This window comes from Aquarana catesbeiana, linkage group LG12, assembly GCF_042186555.1.
Source record: "Aquarana catesbeiana isolate 2022-GZ linkage group LG12, ASM4218655v1, whole genome shotgun sequence".
Taxonomy (NCBI): Eukaryota; Metazoa; Chordata; class Amphibia; order Anura; family Ranidae; genus Aquarana; species Aquarana catesbeiana.
The window spans coordinates 18603263-18630409 of NC_133335.1; the positions used below are offsets into that span (position 1 = coordinate 18603263).

The 27147-nt window shown below is 44.4% G+C and overlaps 1 protein-coding gene across 2 annotated transcripts in view; it reads right to left on the minus strand.

Annotated features, from left to right (window-relative positions):
- MAPRE1 (microtubule associated protein RP/EB family member 1) overlaps window positions 1-27147 on the minus strand; it is an 80451-nt gene that overhangs the window by 34855 nt on the left and 18449 nt on the right. The window contains exon 2 of one of the 2 annotated variants that reach the window (XM_073607276.1): window positions 18675-19240. The exons of the other annotated variant lie outside the window; for it this stretch is intronic. Within the exon in view, the coding sequence (XP_073463377.1) occupies window positions 18675-19116 (442 nt within the window). The 5' untranslated portion in view covers window positions 19117-19240. The remainder of the gene's footprint in view (window positions 1-18674; window positions 19241-27147) is intronic. 2 annotated transcript variants of the gene reach the window in all.

The following is a 27147-nucleotide window of genomic DNA, read 5'->3' on the forward strand; positions in this document are numbered from 1 at the left end:
TAGTAGAAACAGAATATTATATAATATTATTATTTATTGTTGAAGTATTGTTATTTGGTATAGTATTATTATAAATACAATTTAATTGTCAATATTTGTTATAATTGATATCAGCATTCTTTTAATTATATTTATGTATATATTTAATTATACCTATTATACTTAAATAAACTAAATAATAAATAAAAAATATTACATAAATATAATTTTAAAAAATGTCATTATTGTTAACAATAGCATTATATTTATGTAATATTTGTATTTATTATTTTTTCAAAGTATTATTAATAGATAATAGTATATTTATGTTGTTTTATTATAAATTTGGATTATTATGTTTATTACTAACAATACATTGATATTTATGTAGTATTTTTATTATTTAGTATTATTAATAATATTGGTATTATTGGTTTTATTTTTCTCTAGTATTATTTAATATTATTACTACAATATTATGATGATGTTGTTATTAATATTATTAACCACATGACCTCCAGAAGGTTTTACCCCCTTCATGACCAGGACATTTTTTGCTATTCAGCACTGCGCTACTTTAAATGGCAATTGCGTCGTGCAACACTGTACGTAAATTAAATTTATATCAGTTTTTTTTTCACACAAATAGAGCTTTCTTTTAGTGGTATTTAATCATCAATGGGGTTTTTTTTTTTTATATATAAACAAAGAAAATAAAATAAAAAATTTTTGGCTTTGGTTAGAAAATTTTGCAAACATATAATCTTTCTTCAGGCATTTAGGCCAAAATGTATTCTGCTACATTTCTTTGGTAAAATACAGTGGAACCTTGGTTTACGAGTAATGCTGTTAAAAAACGTTTTGAAAGACGAGCAACTTTTTAAAAAAAAATCCTGACTCGGTTTGCGAGCGTTGTCTCGCAAAACGAGCAGGATTCAAGCCAATGGGGTGTGCAGTACCGCATTTGGCCAGAGGTGCGGGGGCGCCAGTGACACTCGGAACGATTCGGAGCCATTCAGAAATACTGCGTGTTTCCGAGTTCCACCAAAGCTGTCCCTGAGTATTTTTGAGGCTCTCCGGCGCCCCCCTCCACCTCTGGCCACATGCGGTATTGCATGCAATAGAAGCCAATGCAGAACATATTATCTTCGTTTCCATTGACTTCTAGGGTGAAACTCGCTTTGATATGTGAGTGCTTTGGATTACAAGCATTCTCCTGGAACAGATTATGCTCGTAATCCAAGGTTCCACTATATAACCAAAATCAGTGTATATTATTTAGTCAGTAGGAAAGTTATAGAGTCCACAAACTATGGGATATGATCAATTTTCAGATAATCTTGATGTACTGATGGCTTATCTCATTTCTTGAGGCCCGAAAATGCCTATGGACCTTTTTTTGGAAAATAGACAGTCAAAGGTATTTAGTAAGAGGCATGGCAAGTTTTTTTTAAGTTTTAATTTTTTTGTCACAACATTTTTTTGGAATACGAAAAAAATATTTTTTTTGGTGTTTTCACATTGTTTGACCCATTAAGTACAATTTTTTTTTTTATTGTACATTCTGTCACCAGTGCAGTAGAGCATCATCATCATATGACTGGTGTAGCGCTGATCAGGGATACTGACTGGTGACAGAATGTAAAAAAAAATAAATAAAAAAGTTAAACATTAATTAAATTACTGTTATAAGCAATAATATCTGTTAGAAGATCTGTGCTTAGTTCTCCATTATGTTTGGAACAACTTACCAGCCGAGTTCCTTCAAAAACTGTGCGCAGGTCTACCTAGAAGAATCGATGCTGGTTTGAAGCCAAGGGGTGGTCACACCAAAAATTGATTGGATTTAGGTTTTTCTTCTGTTCGCATTTTTTAATTGATAAAAATAAACAATTAAAATATATATTTTTGAAAGCATTCTTACTTTACAGCATTTCTTCCCACCTGCCTAAAACGTTTGCACAGTACTCTGCATGTGGAGTTAAAAAACAATGTATAGAAGGAGTGAGGTGCCGTTTATCTAATGTGGCCTTCATACCTGAACCCTCTAGTGTTGGGGGCCAAGTGACATCACAGTTGGGTCAGCAAAGCCCAAAGTCACCAGCACTCCAGTCAAGCTGGCTATATTATGCATTAAAATAACATGGGGGGGGGGGGGGCAGAATAAACACCTGGCTGGCCCTATGGGGCTCTGCAGTGATGTAGGAGTCAGAGGATGGAGGCGAGCAGCAGGGGACACAGACACTCCCCGGGGTGTATAATGCTGAAGAGTTTGGCAGAGCTGGAATGGAGAGGGGTGGTGTGAGGAAGGTTTGGGACCCCTGTTTAGGTTATAGTTACTGATGATATCTTTTTTTAGTCCCAGTACCTTGCATTGAAAGAATTACAGCGGCCCTTTACCATGTGATCATCTGTGTCCAATCGCAGATCATCACATGTAAACAAATGCCGCTTATTGGCATTTTCTTTCATCAGCGCTGTGTGAGGAAAGGAAAGCCGATAACCAGCTATCCTGTGACAGGAGACATTTACACTGAACATCAGTGCAGCCTCATCAGTGCCCATCAGTTCCCACTCCTGAGCGCTTTTCAGGGGACCGGCAGAGGTTTAGAGCATTCAGGAATGCCTGCAAACTTTATTTTGCCCTGCAACCCCAGGACCTTTGCTATAGAGACTGTCCGAGTGGGGTTCATCATCTCCCTTTTGTCTGATGAACCACAATCCTGGGCCCATAATCTCCTAGAACGAAAGGATGAGGTGTTGAACTTAGTTACCATGTTTTTTGAAGCCATGGCTACTTTATATGATGACCCGCAGAAAACTGCCACCGCAGAGTCTGCCCTTCACTCCCTGGTACAGGGAAGACGACCACTAGAGGATTACATAGGGGGGTTCCGTAGATGGGCAGCCGATACCGGATGGAATGACGCAGCTTTGAAGTACCAATTCCGTATTGGCCTCTCTGAAACCATCAAGGATAAGCTTGCCAGGTCTGCAGCTCCCGCCACGCTAGAGGCTCTTATCCAAGCTTCCATCCAGCTGTATAGGCGACTGCGGGAGCGACGCTCTGAGACCTTTCGGCCAACCTGGGTACTGCCCAAGGTCCCGGCTTCAACAGTTCCTGCTGCTACTCCTCCAAATTCCTCAGATATAGAACTAATGCAGATTGGTCTACTCCAACCCGCTCTAACCCCAGAAGAAATCGAACGCAGGCGACAACAACCTCTGTTTTTACTGTGGAGCGTCAGGCCACTTCCTACGCAACTGTCCAGTTCGGCCAAGTAAGTCCAGGCACTTGTAACCCTTCATACCTTCAGCTATCCGGGACTCCATCTGCTCACATTATTCTCGCCATCACTCTGCAGGTGGCTTACAGCTGCTTCCTGGACATCAACCTGGCTAAAGACCTGCACATTCCTCTGACTCTCAAAGATCGAAAACTAAATATACACCTAGCTGATGGCACTCCACCTAGTTCAGAACCTATTACACAAGAAACGGTCCCTATTGTCACAACCACCGACACAGGGCACCAGGAACTTCTCCGTTTTGATGTGATCAGATCTCTAATTTTCCCAGTTATTCTTGGAATACCATGGCTACAATCACACAACTCTTCAGTAGACTGGTCCAGAGGGGAGTTCACCTTCTCATCCAACTACTGCCACCAGCATTGTGGCATCCCCATGCAAACCAACTCCCATACTTGCTTGACCATACAACCAGCAACGGACACCAGTCAAGTAAAGCCTTCTGTCTTCCACGACTACCTTGACGTCTTTAACAAAAGGAAAGCCGATACCCTGCCTCCGCACTGGTCATATGACTGTCCTATTGAGCTACTTCCCGGAGCAGAAATTCCCTTCGGGCACATCTTCCCTTTGTCCGAGGTGGAATTGGAGGCCCTCAGACAGTACATTGATGAGAACCTAGCCAAAGGCTTCATTCATCCCTCCTCACCTGCCGGAGCAGGCATCTGCTTTGTTGAAAAGAAAGACCACTCCCTCAGGCCATGCATCGACTACCAGGAGCTCAACAAGGTCACCATCAAGAATAGGTACCCTCTTCCCCTCGTTCCGGAGTTGTTTCAGAGGTTCCGAGCAGCCCGGGTATTTACGAAACTGGACTTGAGGGGGGCATATAATCTGGTGCGCATTAGAGAGGGGGATGAGTGGAAAACGGCCTTCAGAACACACTTTGGCAACATTGAATACCTTGAGATGCCCTTTGGGCTATGTCAATGCAATGCAATGCCCCTGCAACATTTCAACACCTGGTCAATGATATCTTCCGGGAGTACCTTGACTTATTCCTGATCGTCTACCTGGACAATATCCTGATCTTCTCTGCCTCTCTCAAACTCCACCGAGACCATGTCAAGAAGGTACTGAATACCCTCCGCAAAGCACGGTTTGTACACCAAAGCAGAGAAGTGAGATTTTGAGAAACAATCCATTCAATTCTTGGGGCTCATAATCCCTGTTGAAGGGATTTCCTCGGATCCCCAGAAGGTCTCAGCAATTCTAGACTGGTCTGCACCTTCAGACAGAAAGGGTGTCCAACGATTTGCAGGTTTTGCCGTCTACTGGAGATTCATTAAAGGTTTCTCGACCACCACTGCTCCAATAACTCAACTCACATGACTCCATACTCGTTTCCTCTGGAATCAGGAAGCCCAAGCAGCCTTTGAACAACTCAAAACTTTGTTTACCTCTGCTCTGGTGTTGCAACACCTGGACCCAGCACTCCCTTTCGTTCTTTAAGTAGATGCTTCTGAAGTGGCAACAGGAGCCGTACTCTCTCAGCATCTGGGCTTCGCTGCTCCCACTGGCAGAGTTTGCCTATAACAATTTACTACACTCAGCCACAAACCAGTCTCCATTCTGGTCCAACTACGGATTCCACCCTCTTGCCTTGCCTGAAACAATATCAGAATCAGCAGTGCCTGCTGTTCAGGACAGACCTGCTTTTATACAGCAAAACTACCGAACCCTCCGAGAATGCATATAGAAGGCTTAAACTGACTACAAAAATTGTAGACTGAAATTGCCCATCAAAGAAGCTGGGGCCAAGATACACAGGGTCGTTTCCAGTCAAATGTGAGGTAAACCCAGTGGCATTTGAATTATCCTTGCCTGATTCTTATAGGATTGTCAGGGCTGGGCTCAGCCCTTCCTTCTCTGAGCTGGCCGCTCAGCTGTCGGCTAATTGCCAGCTTCTTTCTCTCCACGGTGACTCAGCTGTTGATGATCTGCTCGTCAGTCCTGCCTACTTAAAGCCGTCCAGCTCACTTCATCTCTGCCTTCGCCTTTGGTCACATCTCAGAGACTTTCTCCTGCGTTCCTGTTGAAGACTTGCTCGGCTGACGTCCCTTCTGGCTCCTGATCCTGCTTGCTGTACTACTACGTTGATCTCTGGCTCTCTGACAATGGCATTGGCTGACTACCCGATCTGGTTACTGAACTCTGGCTGTATTGACGACGCTTACTCTATTTAACTTTTTATTATTATTAAACTAGTGTGATTAACTGTACTTCTGTCTCAGTCTGATTCATGGTTTCTGACAAGTATTTACCCAGTTTTTCATGCCTCTCTCCTTAAATCGGCCATTCCAGGTCCATTCCCAGGGAGGGTGGAACCACCTCCGCCACCAGTAACTGTTGGAGAAGAAACAGAATATGAGTTGAAGTCAGTATTGGATTGCAGAAAGCAAGGCAGGCAAATCCAATATCTGATCTAGTGGAAGGGGTATCCACCCGAAGATCAACATCCATGCCCCTAGACTCCTTTGGGAATTCCATGCCAGATATCCGAGAAAAATGGCCCAGTTGGGCATCCGGAGGCTGCCCGTCGGGGGGGGGGGGGCACTGTCAGGGTACAAATAGCAGAAGGTCTCTAGGACCCAGCACCTCTGCAAACACATCACATAGGCCTTTATAAGGAAGTCAGCCCTTGGCTGAAGTGCTGTTACCGACTTTCCTGTGATTCTTGCTTACCGACCCGGCTTGTTCCAGAGCTCCTGCCTGCCTCCTAACCTTGACCATGGCTTGTTAAACGGATCTCCTCAGCCTGCTACCTGTCTTGACCTTGGCTCCCATCTAACCTCATCTCCTCTGCTATCCACCTGGCACCGAACCTTGGCTTGTATCGACTACCCTCTGTCTCAGTGACCCTGGTTACCTGCTACATCTCACAGGCGCCACCTGCCTGCAGCAGCCCCACAGCACATCAGCTGTGTTCCTGAGCTTTTTCTGCAAGCAACTCTGCAGGCAACCTGTGTGACTTCACCTCTAGGGGAGTCTGGAACTGAGCTGCAAGGGAAGCCCTCTCTTCATTGGCCTCCAGCACTTTGGTACCTGATAGCAGCATACATTGTCCTTCTCCTATAGAGCGCTTCTGGGTGCTCACTCTCGGAATGACCCTGAGTTCCTTCGGAAGTGGGAGTCTAACCTGGGGCTAATATTTTCGGAGAAACAAAAAGATAGAATCTTAAACTTTCGCTCACAAGGTGTCAATATGCAACAAATATCAGGAAATCTCTTATTAAATTGTTACCAGATGGTATAGAAAGCCAGTTAAACTAGCCAAACTCTTCCCCTAACATTCTGTGACTTGCTGGCGGTGCGGTATGCATGTCGGTACCTTTATTTTTTTGGGGGGGAATATCCAGCCTTATGTACCTTCTGACGACCAGTACTAGAGATCATACACCACACCACGAGTTTCTCCCTGATGGATGACCCGGCAGCCATCTTCTGTCATCTGACTTCTATGTCAAGTAAACAATACAAGAAGACTCTACTCCTGCAGCTGTTGAATGCGGCCAAATCCTGTATTCCTAGTATTTGGCAAAGTAGCTCACTTCCAACTGTGAGCCAATGGTTTGCCAGGGTGATTGCTATACAGGATATGGAAGATCTAACAGCAGCCCTTAGGGACAAGACCTCTGAAATGAAGGAGAAATTTCTATGGGCAACGAAAAAACCCTGTATTAGCATCCAACAGTTCACACATGCGCAAATTATTGACTGGACGGGTCATGCAGAAAATAAGGATTGGGTGGCTCTGGAGAACAATATAGGATCGATACCAGTGACATTCTCTCAGTGGATTCCTTGGGAATCCTGCCCAAGACAATGAAAACAACATCCTCTAGTAGGAGCAACGCTTAAGATACTACAAAAGATTAACCAGGTATCTGACCTAACTACCTCCCTGGGACCTTTAACCCTGTTAGGTCACAAACCAGACTTCCCGCCAGGAATGATAACGCCCCCGCGGTTACAGAAAATGGGAGACCTCTCCTAGCCACACACTGTTTCACAGGAGGCAGGCTGAAAACATTGGTGGAACTTCAATCAGAAGGGGGACAATTAAACCTGACAAACTGGGATTATCACCATATAGTTACATATATAGTAGGTGAGGTTGAAAAAAGACACAAGTCCATCAAGTCCAACCTATGTGTGTGATTATGTGTCAGTATTACATTATATATCCCTGTATGTTGCGGTCATTCAGGTGATTATCTAATAGTTTCTTGAAGCTATTAATGCTCCCCGCTGAGACCACCGCCTGTGGAAGGGAATTCCACATCCTTGCCGCTCTTATAGGGCGTACACACAGTCGGACTTTGTTCGGACATTCCGACAACAAAATCCTAGGATTTTTTCCGACGGATGTTGGCTCAAACTTGTCTTGCATACACACGGTCACACAAAGTTGTCGGAAAATCCGATCATTCTGAACGCGGTGACGTAAAACACGTACGTCGGGACTATAAACGGGGCAGTGGCCAATAGCTTTCATCTCTTTATTTATTCTGAGCATGCGTGGCACTTTGTCCGTCGGATTTGTGTACACACGATCGGAATTTCCAACAACGGATTTTGTTGTCGGAAAATTTTATCTCCTGCTCTCCAACTTTGTGTGTCGGAAAATCCGATGGAAAATGTCCGATGGAGCCCACACACGGTCGGAATTTCCGACAACACGCTCCGATCGGACATTTTCCATCGGAAAATCCGACCGTGTGTACGGGGCATTACAGTAAAGAACCTCTACGTAGTTTAAGGTTAAACCTCTTTTCTTCTAATTGTAATGAGAGGCCACGAGTCTTATTAAACTCTCTTCTGCGAAAAAGTTTTATCCCTATTGTGGGGTCACCAGTACAGTATTTGTAAATTGAAATCATATCCCCTCTCAAGCGTCTCTTCTCCAGAGAGAATAAGTTCAGTGCTTGCAACCTTTCCTCATAACTAAGATCCTCCAGACCCTTTATTAGCTTTGTTGCCCTTCTTTGTACTCGCTCCATTTCCAGTACATCCTTCCTGAGGACTGGTGCCCAGAACTGGGCAGCATACTCCAGGTGCGGCCGGACCAGAGCCTTGCAGAGTGGGAGAATTATCGTTTTATCTCTTGCGTTGATCCCCCTTTTAATGCATGCCAATATTCTGTTTTCTTTATTAGCAGCAGCTTGGCATTGCATGCCATTGCTGAGCCTATCATCTACTAGGACCCCCAGGTCCTTTTCCATCCTAGATTCCCCCAGAGGTTCTCCCCCCAGTGTATAGATTGCATTCATATTTTTGCCACCCAAATGCATTATTTTACATTTTTCTACATTGAACCTCATTTGCCATGTAGTCGCCCACCCCATTAATTTGTTCAGGTCTTTTTGCAAGGTTTCCACATCCTGCGGAGAAGTTATTGCCCTGCTTAGCTTAGTATCGTCTGCAAATACGGAGATTGAACTGTTTATCCCATCCTCCAGGTCGTTTATAAACAAATTAAATAGGATTGGTCCCAGCACAGAACCCTGGGGAACCCCACTACCCACCCCTGACCATTCTGAGTACTCCCCATTTATCACCACCCTCTGAACTCGCCCTTGTAGCCAGTTTTCAATCCATGTACTCACCCTATGGTCCACGCCAACGGACCTTATTTTGTACAGTAAACGTTTATGGGGAACTGTGTCAAATGCTTTTGCAAAATCCAGATACACCACGTCTACGGGCCTTCCTTTAACTAGATGGCAACTCACCTCCTCATAGAAGGTTAAAAAAATTGGTTTGGCAAGAACGATTCTTCATGAATCCATGCTGATTACTGCTAATGATATCGTTCTTATTACTAAAATCTTGTATATAGTCCCTTATCATCCCCTCCAAGAGTTTACATACTATTGATGTTAGGCTTACTGGTCTGTAATTTCCCTAGATGTATTTTGGGCCCTTTTTAAATATTGGTGCTACATTGGCTTTTCTCCAATCAGCTGGTACCATTCCAGTCAATAGACTGTCTGTAAAAATTAGGAACAACGGTCTGGCAATCACTTGACTGAGTTCCCTAAGTACCCTCGGATGCAAGCCATCTGGTCCCAGTGATTTATTAATGTTAAGTTTCTGAAGTCTAATTTTAATTCTGTCCTCTGTTAACCATGGAGGTGCTTCCTGTGTTGTGTCATGAGGATAAACACTGCAGTTTTGGTTACTGAAGCCCCCCGATTCACTCGTGAAGACTGAGGAGAAGAATAAATTCAATACCTTAGCCATCTCCCCATCCTTTGTAACCAGATGTCCTTCCTCATTCTTTATGGGGCCAATATGGTCCGTCCTCCCTTTTTTACTGTTTACATACTTAAAGAATTTCTTGGGATTTTTTTTGCTCTCCTCCGCTATGTGTCTTTCATGTTCTATCTTAGCCGTCCTAATTGCACCCTTACATTTCTTGTTGCATTCTTTATAAAGTCTGAATGCTGAGGATGATCCCTCAACCTTGTATTTTTTGAAGGCCTTCTCCTTTGCTTTTATATGCATTTTTACATTGGAGTTAAGTCATCCAGGATTTTTGTTCACTCTTTTAAATTTATTACCCAATGGGATACATTGGCTAATGCCCTTATTTAATATGCTCTTAAAGCAAACCCATTTCTCCTCCGTATTCTTTGTTCCTAATATTTTATCCCAATTTATGCCTTTTAGCAAGGTTTGTAGTTTAGGGAAGTTGGCTCTTTTGAAATTCAGTGTCTTTGTTTTCCCTTCATGTTTCCTATTTGTGTGATTTATACTGAAACTAATTGACCTGTGATCGCTGTTACCTAAATTGCCCCGTATTTCCACATCCGTTATCAGGTCTGTATCAGACCTGTACCAGATCACCATATCCTCAACTCTAAAAAACACAAACACTTTAAGAGAGCATTAACCCCTTTTGAAACAGTATGCTTCAAGGCAATTGAAAGTGCAAAAAACATCTCATTAACTTACACCTGGTTACAGACCTCCAGAGCCTCAGAGCGGAATAAACACAAGGAGTTTTGGGAATCTGCTCTAAGCACCTCTTTTAGTGATGACCAATGGCTACATGCTTGCGTGTTTGAGCACGAATGCGCAATCAGTACACGCCTTCAGGAAGCATCGTACGAACTTTTGACTAATTGGTGCAATACACCAATTAAGATACATAGCTGCATTCCCACGGCTCTGGATCTTTGCTAGTGCTGTAACCAGGAGAAAGGTTCATTACTATACATATGGTGGGATTGTATCATGATACAACCATTTCGGCGAAAAGTCTGTGAACTCATAAAACATGTAACAGAAACATTGATCCAACTGATGGCAGCATGTTGCCTGCTTCACATCTCAAGTCGTTCAATGAAAACATACAAACTGACCAGATTCCTACTCACTGCTGCAAAAGCAATGATCCCTAGGCATTGGAAATCCACAAATACCCCCACAATTAAGGAATGGCTAAATGAGGTACACAACCTATACACAATGGAGGAAATAAGGGCAAATGAACATGAAACAGCTGAAAAGTTTAACAAAACATGGCAGCCTTGGATTATCTTCAAATGCTCTACAGATTATGACTCACTGACTTGAAACTAATCATGGCAACGCCTGGACCCCTGTTCTATTTGCTCTATACCTTCATTCTCTTTCCTTTCCCCAACTTCTCTCTCTCAACTCTACCGTCTAATTATACTTCTTATTACACGTTGTTACTCTGGCCCACATAGCAGATACCATGCTTACACAATTGAAGCAAACACTTAGACCATAGACAACATAATGATTGATAATTACATCAGTCTTTAGTTTTAAAATCAAAATTACACATAACTGGCTATACTGTTTTTTTCAATTCATCTTGTGTATTGTCTAGAAACAAATTGATGAAGCGCTAAGTATGTTTTATGACAGTCATACAATTCATATGTATTTGTATACATTGGTTATACTATGGTACAATTTGTACAAATGTTGTTCTCTTTACATTTACAATAAAAATATTATTGTGGAAAAAAAAAGTGAAGGAGAAATGGTTGTACTGGAACGATTTTAACCACTTTCTTACTGGCCACTTATAGTGCATTCAGAAAGTATTCACTTGTTCCTCAATTTGTTATGTTACAGCCGTATTCCAAAAAAGATTAAATTAATTATTTTCCTCAAAATTCTACAAACAGTACCCCAAAATGACAACGTGAAAGAAGTTTGTTTGAAATCTTTGCAAATGTATAAAAAATGAAAAAGTCCGATGTACATAAGTAGTCACAGCCTTTGCCATGACACTCAAAATTTAGCTCAGGTGCATCCTGTTTCCTCTGATAATTCTTGAGATGTTTCTATAACTTGATTGGAGTCCACCTATTGTAAATTCAGTTGATTGGACATGATTTGGAAAGGCACACACCTGTCTATATAAGTGTCTGTAGACCTCTGAGACAGGATTGTATGGAGGGACATATCTGGGGAAGGGTATAGAAAAAATTCTGCAGCATTGAAGGTCCCAATGAGCACAGTGGCCTCTATCATCCGTGAATGGAAGAAGTTTGGAACCACCAGGACTCTTCCTAGAGCGGGCCGCCTGGCCAAACTGAGTGATCAGGGGAAAAGGGTCTTAGTCAGGGAGGTGACCAAGAACCAGATAGTCACGCTGACAGAGCTCCAGGGTTTCTCTGTGGAAAGAGGAGAACCTTCCAGAAGAACCTTCTCTGCAGCACCCCACCAATCAGGCCTGTATGGTAGAGTGGCCAGACGGAACCACTCCTCAGTAAAAGGCACATGACAGCGCACCTGGAGTTTGCCAAAGGGTACCTGAAGGACTCTCAGACTATGAGAAACACAATTCTCTAGTCTGATGAAACAAAGATTGAACTCTTCGGCCTGAATGGCAAGTGTCATGTCTGGAGTAAACCAGGCACCGCTCATCACCTGGCCAATACCATCCCTACAGTAAACCATGGTGGTGGCAGCATCATGATGTGGGGATGTTATTCAGCGTCAGGGACTGGGAGACTAGTCAGGATCGAGGGAAAGATGAATGCAGCAATGTACAGATACATCCTTGATTAAAACCTGCTCCAGAGCACTCTGGTCCTCAGACTGGGGCAAAGGTTGATCTTCCAACAGAACCACGACCCCAAGCACACAGCCAAGATAACAAAGGGGTGGTTATGGGACAACTCTGTGGAAGTCCTTGAGAGGCCCAGCTAGAGCCCAGACTTGAACCTGATCGAACATCTCTGGGGAGATCTGAAAATGGCTGTGCACCGACGCTCCCCATCCAACCTGATAGAACGTGAGAGGTCCTGCAAAGAAGAATGGGAGAAACGGCCCGAAAATAGGTGTGCCAAGCTTGTAGCATCATACTCATAGTCAAAAAGACTTAAGGGCTGTAATTGGTGCCAAAGGTGCTTCAACAAAGTATTGAGCAAAGGCTGTGAATACTTATGTACATGAGATTTTCGTTTTTTTTTAAATAAATTTGCAAAGATTTCAAACAAACTTCTTTCAAGTTGTCATCATGGGGTATTGTTTGTAGAATTTTGAAGAAAATAATGAATTTAATCCATTTTGGAATAAGGCTGTAACATAAAATGTTGAAAAATTGAAGCGCTGTGAATAGTTTCCAGATGCACTGTATACCCCCTTCCTGTCCAGGCCAATTTTCAGCTTTCAGCGCTGTCACACTTTGAATGACAACTATACGGTCATGCAACACTGTACCCATATGAACTTTTTATTATTTTTTAAAGACAGATAAAGCTTTCTTTTGGTGGTATTTAATGAAAAAAGATGGAAAATTTTGGATAAAAAAACTTTTTTTTTTAGTTTCTGTAATAAAATTTTGCAAATGAGTAACTTTTCTACTTCACTGATGTGCGCTGATGAGGGGGCACTGATAGACTGCACTGATGGGTACTAATCAGACAGCACCAATAGGCGACACTGATGGGCACTGATGAGGCAGCACTGATATGCAGCGGCGATAGGCAGAACTGATGGGCACTAATGGGGCTGCACTGATCATCAGGGCACTGATCAGTGCCCTGATTATCTGTGTACATGTCCCCTGTCAGGATTGCCAGTCACTGGCTCTCCTCCCCTCACGCTGTGACAGTGTGTGCGGAAAGGAGAGCCGATAACCAGCAACTCTGTTTACATTGTGATCAGCTGTGATTGGACACAGCTGATCACATGGTACAGGGTCGCTGTGATTGGCCCTTTACCACGATCTGTGAAGAGCTATGTCCCAAGGACACTGTGATCACAGAGCGTGCCCCAGGGGTGCGCAAGTGGCGCGGTTCCAGGAGGATGTCCATGGATGCTCTCCTGGAACCAGAGCATAGCCGTCTTTTGGCTATAGCATGGTAAGGAAGTGGTTAAATAATCTTTCAGATATAACCAATGTCTATGAGTATCTTTCCATTGATTGGATAGGAGTGTATCTACTCCTCCTTAAATCTACTGTCGGAGGACCCAGTGGGACAGTATCTTGAACCTAATTTTCACCTGCCTGTAGTTGGAGCTGGTATGATCTCCATCGCCTCCCTATTGTACCCCCTATTGGTCTCGCACCTTGCACCCATCCCCTACTGCCCCCCCCCTCCTTTTCTACCACAACTACTGTACATCGATGGCCTACACCCTCCCCCTTCCCAAACAGCATGCCGCGTTCTCCGTGCAGACCTATCTCTCCCCCTTACTCTATCACCTACCTTTCCTGTTACTATGGAGAACCTTCCCCAGTTCCCTTTCATCAATTTAAAAGGTTCGGTAGCATCACAACACCTGGAGCATGTGTTTATTTACAATTCACCCAAAAATTTCTATCAAGGTTGTAATTGTCTTGTAGAAACTTAGTCTGCTTAGGGTGATTTTGTGAATCAATTTAATGCCTTGCACTGTATGTGATTTATGTCATGTTCTTCCCACTGACTGTGATCTGTATTACATCTCTTTGTTCGTTGTATGTGATGTGCCCTTTCTTAATTAAAGAACATTAAAAAAAAAAAAAATCAACTGCTTGCAGCACCTACATAAAAGGCAGCTGTCTAGGGGAAGGTGAGGTGGATTCACGGAAGGTGGATGCCAAATGATAGTGATCAGTGTGTCCCCCCCTTTCAGCTGTCGCTGTGGTTCGTTCCAGTACAGAACACAGCAGAGACATAGCGGTAGTCAGAAGGTAGGACAGCAGCTCGAGGGGGGAACGCTCAATCTGAATGCCAGTTATCTGCATGTCCCCCCTCTCCTTGCCGGTGTGGTTTGCTCCTAACACAGCAGTGACACATAGGTGAGCACGAAGTACCAGAAAAGCAAAAGAGGAGAGCACATAATCTGACACACCTAGACAGTGCCCACCCCTGCTAAATACATTTTAAAAATGCCCCCTTTTTTTTTTTTACTTACCCTAATCTGCGGTCCTGTGGTGCCACAACCCCAGCCTTATCCTCTTTTGTTTACGTCCTGTTTGGGTCCTCCTACAGGTGTCCATGTCAGTGAGGAATAATGTAAAAAAAAAGGGGTGGTATTCACATCAGTGACACGTTTCGAAGGCATGGCCACGCCTTCTTCATCAGCTGATGAAGAAGACGTGTCTGTGCCTTCTAAACACGCTCTGATTGGCCAGACAGTGTGTGGGCGGCTCCTAAGTTTGACAGCCCTGGACAACTCCCACCCAGAAAAGATTATATCTTTTCATGTGACAACACTAAAGAAGTGACACTTTGCTACAATGTAAAGTAGTGAGTGTACAGCTTGTATAACAGTGTAAATTTGCTGTCCCCTCAAAATAACTCAACACACAGCCATTAATGTCTAAACCACTGGCAAAAAAAGTGAGTGCACCCCTAAGTGAAAATGTCCAAATTAGGCCCAAAGTGTCAATATTTTGTGTGGCCACCATTATTTTGCCGCACTGCCTTAACCCTCTTGGGCATGGAGTTCACCAGAGCTTCACAGGTTGCCACTGGAGTCCTCTTCCACTCCTCCATGACAACATCACGGAGCTGATGGACGTTAGAGACCTTACGCTCCTCCACCTTCCATTTGAGGATGCCCCACAGATGCTCATTAGGGTTTAGGTCTGGAGACATGCTTGGCCAGTCCATTACCTTTACCCTCAGCTTCTTTAGCACGGAAGTGGTTGTCTTGGAGGTGTGTTTGGGGTCGTTATCAAGTTGGAATACTGCCCTGCGGGTCCAGTCTCCCAAGGGAGGGGATCATGCTCTGCTTCAGTATGTCACAGTACATGTTTGCATTCATGGTTCCCTCAATGAACTGTAGCTCCCCAGTGCCAGCAACACTCACGTAGCCCCAGACCATGACACTCCCACCACCATGCTTGACTGTAGGCAAGACACACTTGTCTTTGTACTCCTCACCTGGTTGCCGCCACACACGCTTGACACCATCTCAACCAAACAAGTTTATCTTGGTCTCATCAAACCACAGGACATGGTTCCGGTAATCCATGTTCTTAGTCTGCTTGACTTCAGCAAACTGTTTGCGGGCTGTCTTGTGCATCATCTTTAGAAGAGGCTTCCTTCTGGGACGACAGCCATGCAGACCAATTTGATGCAGTGTGCGGCGTATGGTCTGAGCACTGACAGGCTGACCCCCCACCCCTTTAATCTCTGCAGCAATGCTGGCAGCACTCATACCTCTATTTCCCAAAAACAACCTCTGGATATGACGCTGAGCATGTGCACTCAACTTCTTTGGTCGACCATGGTGAGGCCTGTTCTGAGTGGAACCTGTCCTGTTAAACCACTGTATGGTCTTGGCCACCGAGCTGCAGCTCAGTTTCAGGGTCTTGGCAATCCTCTTATAACCTAGGCCATCTTTATGTAGAGCAACAATTCTTTTTTTCAGATCCTCAGAGAGTTCTTTGCCATGAGGTGCCATGTTGAACTTCCAATGACCAGTATAAGAGAGTGAGAGCGATAACACCAAATTTAACACACCTGCTCTCCATTCACACCTGAGACCTTGTAACACTAACGAGTCACATAACACAGGAGAGGGAAAATGGCTAATTGAGCCCAACTTGGACATTTTCATTTAGGGGTGTACTCACTTTTGTTGCCAGCGGTTTAGACATTAATGGTTGTGTGTTGAGTTTTTGAGGGGACAGCAAATTTACACTGTTATACAAGCTGTACACTCACTACTTTACATTGTAGCAAAGTGTAATTTCTTCAGTGTTGTCACATGAAAAGTTAGAATAAAATATTTACAAAAATGTGAGGAGTGTACTCACTTTTGTGAGATACTGTATATCATCCCCTCTGTCAGATAAAAAGCTGTGCCCTAGTGCCTGTACTTTATAAAAAAAAAAATTCTACCTGTTTTAAGTGTCTCCCAGAGATCACGTGACACCAGACTCTCTGCTCCTCTCCTCCCTGGCTGATGTCAGCAGGGGAATCTCAGCCCCACCCACTGGAGAGCTGAAAGCATGGAGTCACCTTATCGCTGGGAGATGCTGTTAAAACAGGTAGAAAGCAGCTTTTTTTTTATATAAAGCACAGGCACTAGGATGCAGCTTTTTATCTGACAGAGGGGATAATATAAAGATGAGATAGTGGCTTAACAACCACTTTAAGCCTTTAGAAACACTAAGTATCAGAAACTGACCGTAGGCCCCCCAATGACATCAAAGATGAAGATGGTGCATGCACCACAGCACATCATCAGGAGATCAGCTTCAAGTACCAGAGAGAAACAAGGAGGTGGTATTCACATCAGTGACGCGTTTCGAAGGCATGGCCATGCCTTTTTCATCAGCTGATGAAGAAGACATGGCTGTGCCTTCTAAATGTGTTCATCAGTCCCCTGATGACATCACAGATGAAGATGGTGCATCAGGAGGCTGGCTGTAAGTACCAGGAAGAGACAGCTGGTCTCCTGATATCATCCGATGCTCCCCTCTGCCTTACCTCGAAGAACGCCGCTATGCATGCACAGTAGCATACCCTGCAACCTCTTGGGATGTATGATATGGGTATCCCAGGAGATTATTGTCAAGTGACCCTAGATGAGAATATAGGAAGTATGGACATTTTATTCATTTTTGGACAGAGTAAGGGAGGGTTATAACCCGTGAGATTTTGTGTCTCATTGGGGACATTTTTATTTAAACTTCCTGTCCCAAAGCCACAACAGGAAAAGAAAGGAAATCCCTCCAAAGTGAAGGAATCCGTGGTTGTCAGCAGAACTAGAGTCCCCATAGGAAGATCCCCCCTCTACTCCTGTTCTGGTGACAACTTAAAACTGTGAACCAGGGTGAATCTTCGTAACGTGGGGAAAGAGAATGATAGGATGGCTGATGCTACAGTTTTTGGTCCCCTCCAGAAATGTGCCGGTGCCTCACTCCACTCCATCCTGCCGTTTGTAGGACAGGCTGAGTAATGTGCCCCCTAGCTGCCGCTCTGTTCTCATCAAACACTGCTTGCGCTCAGCTAGAGAAGGAGACTGTGCAGGCCCGCAGTTTGAACAGCCCAGAGTGGCTGCTACTAAGCTAAGCTGGAGCCTGGAGAGGTCACACTGTGCACAAGTGCAGCTTAAAGTGAAGGGCCACCCTAAAAAAAAAATTGCACCAGAAATCTACAAAAAATAAAATTTACTCACCTGAAACCCTTGTTGCTAGGCAGTCTTCCTAATCTGCCTCTTCCTATTCCGCGACGTGTCCTGCTCCTCGGTGAGCGGCCCCGTTGCCTTCTGGGAACTGTGTGTGTTCCCAGAAAACCATGGGGCCATTCACAGAGCGCGTGTGCAGTAGGAAACTGGCAGTGAAGCCGCAAGGCTCCACTGCATGTTTGCCTTAGTTAGGATGGCGGTGCCGGGACCCGAGAGCTGAGGGACGGGACGGCCTCGGGCGGCCGACATCGCGGGCACCCAGGACAGGTAAGTCTACTTATTTAAAGTCAGCAGCTACAGTGTTTGTAGCTGCTGACTTTAAATTTTTTTTTTTGTGGCTGGAACCTCACTTTAAATGGCTCGGGAAGGCTGCTACTAAGCTAAGCTGGAGCTGGAAGAGGAAAAAGCAAAGCACTGCATGTCACACACAGCTTTTGTTCAACTCCTTTCTGCCCAGCCCCAGCATCCCTTCAAATGGTTCTTTACGCCTGGGTAGTGGGACAGACTGCCCGATAACATGACCACTGTGATTGGCTGTCACAGTGCTTACATGATCGGAAGCCCACCACTAGCAGGTCAGGAGCGGTCTGACAGCTCAGTCTCTGTGCTGAGAGTACACATTGAGCGCTTTCTCAGCACAAAAACCTTGGCTGCCCATACTGTGGATGCAACGTGTGGTCTTTAAAGCCCAACCTCTTTGTCGCTGCACATATGCGCTACGTGGGTGGCAAAAGGTTGGGAAAAAATTCTTGTTTTCACCTTTTTTCATCCATTTTTGTGTCTCGGTGCTGCTGATCTCCTGCAGTCTCTCTGCAGCCTTTTCCTCGTCTTTACATCGAAGATATGGCTTTTTGGATGAAATTCTTCCATGCAGACCACTTCTGGCCAGTCTTCTCCATACAGTAGAAGGGTGTACCTGGGTCCCACTGGTTTCCGCCAGTTCAGTGCTGATGGCACTGCTGGACATCTTCCAGTCTTGAAGGGAAGTAAGAAGGATGTATCTTTCATCTGCTGCATTAAGTTTCCTTGGCCGACCACTGCGTCTACGGTCCTCAACTTTGCCCGTTTCCTTGTGCTTCTTCAAAATAGCTTGAACAGCACATCTTGAAACCCCAGTCTGCTTTGAAATCTTTGCCTGGGAAAGACCTTGCTGATGCAGTATAACTACCTCATGTCTTGTTTCTGTGCTCAGTCTTGGCATGGTGTATGACCTGTGACATCAAGCGGTCTTCCACAACCTCACCTTAGTAGTAGAGTTTGATTGTTCCTCACCCAGTTTTAAGCCTCCTACCCAGCTGTTTCTGTTTCGGTTAATGACTTTCAACCTACATATGAAATTGAAGATCATTAGCACCTGCTTGGTACATCTGGTTAATCATACACCTGACTCTCATCCTAAAAAATCCCTGACTTTGTGCAAGTGTACAAAGTGTGCAACTGTAAGAACTGATGCTAGTTTGAAGCCAAACGGTGGTTACACCAAATATTGATTTGATTTTGATTTTTCTTCTGTTCACAAACATTGATTAAAAAAAAAAACATTAAAATTGATATTTTTGAAAGCACTCTTACTTTACGGCATTTCTTCTCACGTGCCTAAAATCTTTGCACAGTACTGTAGGCACACACTGAATGCAAAATGATAGAGGACAATGGTTTCAGCATGAAAGGTCACTGGTGCGGGGGGCATGAGCCAATAACATACCCAAAGTAAAATGACCATTTCTATACAGTGCCTTGAAAAAGTATTCATACCCTTAGAAATTTTTCACATTTTGTCATGTTACAACCAAACGTAAAATGTATTTTATTGTGATTTTATGTGATAGACCAACACAAAGTGGCACATAATTGTGAAGTGGAAAGAAAATTTTTTTTTACAAATAAATAAATGAAAAGTGTGGGGTACATTTGTATTCAGCCCCCGAGTCCATACTCTGCAGAACCTCCTTTCGCTGCAATTACAGCTGCAAGTCTTTTTGGGGATGTCTCTACCAGCTTTGAGTGACATTTTTACACATTCTTCTTTGCAAAATAGCTCATGCTCTGTCAGATTGGATGAAGAGCGCCTGTGAACAGATTCTCAATTGGGTTTAGGTCTGGACTTTGACTGGGCCATTCTAACACATGAATATGCTTTGATCTAAACCATTCCATTGTAGCTCTGGCTGTATGTTGAGGGTCGTTGTCCTGCTGGAAGGTGAACCTCCGCCCCAGTCTCAAGTCTTTTGTAGACTCTAACAGGTTTTCTTCTAAGATTGTCCTGTATTTGGCTCCATCCATCTTCCCATCAATTCTGAACAGCTTCGCTGTCCCTGCTGAAGAGAAGCATCCCCATAGCATGATGCTGCCACCACCATGTTTCACAGTGGGGATGGTGTGTTCAGGGTGATGTGCAGTGTTAGTTTTCCGCCACACATATAGCGTTTTGCTTTTTAGGCCAGAAAGTTCAACTTTGGTTTCATCTGACCAGATGACACCACATGTTTGCTGTGTCCCCCACATGGCTTCCTGCAATCTGAAGCGGGACTTATTATGGCTTTCTCATAACAATGGCTTTCTTCTTGCTACTCATCCATAAAGGCCAGATTTGTGGAGAGCACGACTAATAGTTGTCCTGTGGACAGATTCTCACACCTGAGCTGTGGATATCTGCAGCTCCTCCAGAGTTACCATGGACCTCTTGGCTGCTTCTCTGATGAATGCTCTCCTTGCCTGGCCAGTCAATTTAGGTGGACGGCCATGTCTTGGTAGGTTTGCAGTTGTGCCATACTCTTTCCATTTTCGGATGATGGATTGAACAGTGCTCCGTGAGATGTTCAAAGCTTGGAATATTTTTTATATCCTAACCCTGCTTTAAACTTCTCCATAACTTTATCACTGATCTGTCTGGTGTGTTCCTTGGCCTTCATTATGCTGTGTTCACTAAAGTTCCCTAATAAACCTCTGAGGGCTTCACAGAACAGCTGTATATATACTGAGATTAAATTACACACAGGTGGACTCTATTTAATAATTAGGTGACTTCCAAAGGTAATTGGTTCCACTAGATTTTAGTTAGGGATATCAGAATAAAGGGGGATGAATACAAATACACGCCACACTTTTCACATATTTATTTGTAAAAAGATTTGAAACCATTTATCATTTTCCTTCTACTTCACAATTATGTGCCACTTTGTGTTGGTCCATCACATAAAATTACAATAAAATACAGTTATGTCTTTGGTTGTTACATTCCAAAATGTGGAAAATTTCAAGGGGTGTGAATACTTTTTCAAGGCACTGTATATACTGGGTCTATGTGGTGCAAGAAAGATCACATGCATGACAGGCACATGTATAAGTATGTATACTGGGTTGAAGGGGAGCAGAGTGACAGATGACAGCCATAAGGGGTCTCAAGGGGGACAGGTTACAAGAACAGAACGAATGGGCCTATAAACTTAACCGGAATAAAGGGACCTCATATATGTGTGTGTAGGGACGTAAATCACACATATATACTGGGTTCAGCTTGAGAGGTGACAGACAGTTCAAAAGTTACAAGGAACATGGGCCTATAACATACCAGAAGTAGGAATAGAAGAACAGGGAATATAAACTCACTGTCCACTTTATTAGGTACACCTGTTAAATTGCTTGGTAACACAAATTGCTAATCAGCCAATCACATGGCAGCAACTCAATGCATTTAGCCATCTAGATCTGGTGAAGACGACTTGCTGAAGTTCAAACTGTTCATCAGAATGGAGAAGAAAGGGGATTTAAATGACTTTGAACGTGACATGGTTGTTGGTGTTAGACGGGCTGGTCTGAGTATCTCAAAAACTGCTGATCTACTGGGATTTTCACGCACAGCCATCTCTCGGGTTTACAGAGAATGGTCCGAAAAAGAGAAAATATCCAGTGAGCGGCAGTTGTGTGGAGGAAAATGCCTTGTTGATGTCATAGGAGAATGGACAAATTAGTTTGAGATGATAGAAAGGCAACAGTAACTCAAATAACCACTTGTTACACCCAAGGTATGCAGAATACCATCTCTGAATGCACAACACATCGAACCTTGAAGCATATTGGCTACAGCAGCAGAGGACCACACCGGGTGCCACTCCTGTCAGCTAAGAACAGGAAAAAAAGGGGGGTACAATTCGGACAGGCTCACCAAAATTGGACAATAGCAGATTGGAAAAATGTTGCCTGGTTTGATGAGTCTCTATTTCAGCTGTGACATTCAGATGGTAGGGTCAGAATTTGGCTTAAACAACATGAAAGCATGGATCCATCCTGCCTTGTATCAATGATTTAGGCTGGTGGTGGTGGTGTAATGTTGTGGGGGATATTTTCTTGGCACACTTTGGGTCCCTAAGTACCAATTGAGCAATGTTTAACCACTTCCATACCGGGCCATTGTCATATGACGTCCGCAGGAACACTCTGTCCTCCGGGCGGTCGTCATATGACGTCCTCTGCTTCTCGCCGCTCCTGCGGGCCCCCCGCCATCTGAGTACCCGAGTACCTGTCACCAGCCCATCAGAGTACCCGAGTACCTGTTACCAGCCCATCAGAGTGCCCGAGTACCTGTCACCAGCCCATCAGAGTACCCGAGTATCTGTCACCAGCCCATCAGAGTACCCAAGTACCTATATGTAGCCCATGCCTCATAGAATATACATTGGGGTCTTTGATTTCCAAAATGGAGTCGTTTTGTGTGTAATTCCACTGTCCTGGTGCTCCAGGGCTTTCAAAAGTGTGATAGGAAGGAATTAAATTATATGTGCAATTTATGCTTGTAGAATGCCTGAAGGTACTACTTCAATGTTGGGCCTCTCTATGTGGCCAGGCTGTGTAAAAGTCTCACACATGTGATATCGCCATACTCGGGACGAGTAGCAGAATGTATTTTGGGGTGTAATATCTTATAAATTGCCCACTTTCTGTAAAAAAAAAAAAAAAAAAAAAGTTTTCATTTTCTTTCCACATTTTCCGAAGACATGTGGAAAAAATTAACCTTTCAAAAGACTCATTATTCCTCATAGACTATACCTAGGGGTGTTTGCTTTCTAAAATTGGGTCATTTTGTGGGAAATTCCATTGTCCTGGTGCTCCAGGGCTTTCAAAAGTGTGATAGGTCGTTAGGAAATTTTATGTGTATTTTATGCTCCTAGAACACCTGGTGGTGCTCCCTGCATGTTGGACCTCTCTATGTGGCCAGGCTGTGAAAAAGTCCCACACATGTGGTATCACCATACTCGGGAGGAGTAGCTGAATGTATTTTGGGGTGTAACTGAAAGTATGCATATGCTGTGTGTAAGAAATAACTTACTATTATGACAATTTTGTGTAAAAAAAAAAAAGCTGATCAGAGAGGGTGGTTGATGGTAGTTTCGCTCTCTGCAGAGAGGAGATCTGGATGCAGCCTGAGACTCAATTGTCTGAGACATACCTGCTTGGTGAGATTGCCTGTTAGTGGGACATTGAATACTGTGTGTGATGTGGCTGAACAAGTTGAGATTTATGCATATTGGACTGTGTATTGTACTGATGGGAATCTGTATCTGTGTTGCTTCAATTGAATTTGAAGACAAAGCCTGTTATTTTCTGTTTGTTGACCAACAAAGTGGACGTTTACTGAACTGTCTGACATTAGCTCATTTAACCCTCTAATCCTGACAATTGGTGGAGAATGCGGGCAGTATGAGGGGTGCGGGCCAGTTCCATGTCCTGGCTTAAAGCCACACAGGCTATAAAATGATCTGAAAATGCAATGGAGGAACTGATTAAACAATTAGCAGTGGCTAATGCACAGGCACTCGCTGTGAAGAGACAAATAACCTACTAGTTGAACTGGCGGTGACCAAGCAGGCTGAAAAAATGAGAGGTGGCTCTGTTGTGAAGGTTGACCCCTGGAAGGCTGTGCAGCGGGCTCTACAAAAGATTATAGCCACAGATAACATTGAAGCTTATTTGGTGCTTTTTGAGTAACAAGAGAAGGACTGCCTGAGGAAGATTGGGCAGATTGGCTGGCCCCTTTCCCGACTGCAGATCCCCAACAAGCATACTGTGACATGGCCCCAGAGTCAGCACAGGACTATATACAGCTAAAGGCGGAAATACTAGCCAATCTGGGGGTGACTGTTGCTGCTGAAGGCGAATCGGGTTCATGCCTGGCGCTGTGGCAGGACTAAGCCTGCCCATGTGCAGCTGTATCATCTAATGTATCTACTTCAAGAATGGATAAAACCTGAGAAAAAAAGACACCCACTCCGATTGTGGAGCAAGTTACACTGGACTGGTTTCTGCATGGTCCCAGTCCCTGGATGAGATGGTTGCCACAGTTGAGCTATACAGCTGTGCAGAAAGCTTGTGTGAAAGCCCTTCTGCAACCCAAGAGTTGGGCCGGACCAAGGAAGTGCGTTTCAGCTCCAAGATGACACCTCTTGACCACATGGTGTCTGCTTGGGTGCATAACACTTCCACCAGGAGCACCCCACAGGAGTTACACTGGACCGGTTTCTGCATGGTCCCAGTCCCTGGATGAGACGGCCACCGCAGTTGATCGATACAGCTGTGCAGAAATCTTGTGCGAGGGCCCTTCTGCAAGCAGAGAGCTGGGCCGGATCAATGAGGTGCATTCCAGCCCCAAGATGGCACCTGCTGACCACATGGTAAGTGCTCGGGTGCATAACACTCCCGCCAGGAGCACCCCAGCAGCAAACCCTCCTGAGAGCTGTCAGGGGGAAAGAGCACCCTGTGAGATTTACTGTTGGTCCTGCCACCAACTGGGTCATGTGGCAGACCAGTGTCCAAAGCAGGAGGAGCCGATGAAATGTGATGTGGGGTGTTGGCGCTCTATGTATCCACTGAGAAAAGTGTGAATCCACATGAGTGTGTGGTGCAGGTCAAATCAACAAAAGGTTGCAGCACTCCCTAACTCAGGGAGTGAGGTCATCCTGCTTCGATTGGACAGGTTACAGAGAAAGATGATACCAGGAAAACAAGTTAGCGTTGTCTCTGTGCATGGTGATGTCAAAGACTATCCGGTGGCCCATGTTTCCATGTCCACATTAGCAAGAACTGCTACATTTAAAGTTGGGGTATTCCCGCCTCATGACTTGCTAATTGGGCGAGACTGCCCCATATTTTGGGACTTGTATGAACAAAAGCTGCCTCCCCTAAAAAGGAGGAACCCTCAGATGAAGTAGTTAATACTATGCTTCAGTTTGTGAATAATGACGATATGTGTCAGGAGGTATGTGAACCTGTAGGAACTGACCCAGGTCCCCTGGAAGTGTTTGCAGGATTGGAAACGGAGACTCCTTTCTCTGAGCCAGACTTCCAGACAGATCTCAAGGCATCCCGGGAAGATCTTCTTAGTGCTAAAATGAAGGACCTTATGTTTATCCCTGTCAGGGAACAGGTCACAGATCTAAGTGGTGAGCCACAGCAACCTGGGACGGATATGCGGTTCCTCAAATTTGCTGTAAATCATGATTTGCGGTACAGAGTAACCAAAGAAAATGATGAAGTGACTGAACATTTTAGTAGACCACACATAAGGGTCCAGAGTCGAGAATACAACTGGTCTGCTAAGGTCAGAGAGTTTAAACTTGAGAATTGGCTGATTGTGTTAGGGCCTACCGGGGAGAGCAAGTTTCTTGCAAAATGGCATGGACCCTTAAAAATCATGGAAAGGGCAAGAAAGGTTAACTATAAGGTCTACCAGCCCACAAAGAGAAAGCCCTACCAGACCTATCATGTGAATCTGATCAAATCCTGGAAAGAGAAAGGTTGACAGTCATAAAGTCGATGCTCTATGGAGGGAGGAGGGGGGGGGTGTATGTGGAGAGTCAGCCTTTGTCAGGTTAACATGATTATAAAAGGTCTTTATTTTTGAAATAGTAAACATCTCTATTCTTACCTGCTCTGTGCAATGGAATTGTACAGAGCGGCCCCGAACCTTCTCTTCACGGGTCCCCCGCCAGCGCTCCTGGCCCTTCTCCCTGTCCAGTTTTTACTTGTGCATGCTTCATCCATTGACACAGGCAACGGGACTTGGAGCCCCTCCCTGGCTTTGATTGACAGCACTGGGAGCCAGCAAAGCAAGTGAGACACAGATGTGAGGGGAGAAAAGAGCTGCAAACGTGAACAGCGCTGGATCAAATGAGGGCTCAGGTAAGTATAAGGGGGGGTTTAGAGGGGCCAAATTCGCTGACTAAACATTTTTTTACCTTAATCACTTGAAGACAAGGCATTTTCTGGCACCTTTTGTTTATATGTGAAAATCTGTTTATTTTTGCTAGAAAATTAGTTAGAACCCCCAAACATATTTTTTTAAAGCAGAGGCCGTAGGGAATTAGTGGGTTTTCCAATTATATATGTCACGTGATATTTGTGCAGTGGTTTTTCAAACCTAGTTTTTTTGGGGGAAAAAAATACACTTCTTAAAATTTTAATGCAAAAAAAAAAACACAATACATAACCCTATTTTTTTGTAAAATATTAAAGATGATGTCACGTCGAGTAAATACGAAACATGTCATGCTTTAAAATTGCGCATGTCTGCACAACGGCGACAAACAGTGTAAATTTTACTATCCATAGGCAACATTTTAAAAGCCTTTACAGGTTACCACTTTAGATGTACAGAAGAAGTGTTGTGCTAGAATTACTGACCATGATCTGACGTTCGTGTTGATACCTCACGTGTGGGATGATCTGCCCTGTCATGACATCACTTCCAGGTTACTACATCCGAGACCAGATCAAAGCCGATCTCGGCTTTCTTCGGATCTCTGGCCAGCCAGCGGATGTGCCGGCTGGTGGCTCGGGACTCCCAGTGGGGCGGAAGAGCCCAGGCGAGCTGGGGAAAGGGGGGGCTCCAGCTTTCTTCGGGTCTCCGGCCAACCGGCGGACGTGCCGGCAGGTGGCTTGTGTCTCCCGGTGGGGCAGAAGAGCCTGGACGAGCTGGGGAAATGGGGGGCTCCAGCTTTCTTCGGGTCTCTGACCAGCCCGCGGACGTGCCGGCTGGGGTCTCCCAGTGGGGCGTAAGAGCTCGGGCGAGTGGCGGAATAGCCTGGGTTCAGGTATTACAAGAGAGCCGACTGTCAGCTCTAAACAATGGTACCAGGCATTACTCCAGTAAGACCACTGGAAGTCAAATGACGTACAGGTACGTGCTTTGGCGGCAAGTGGTTAATGCAAGGAATGTATTAAAGGGGTTGTAAAGGTA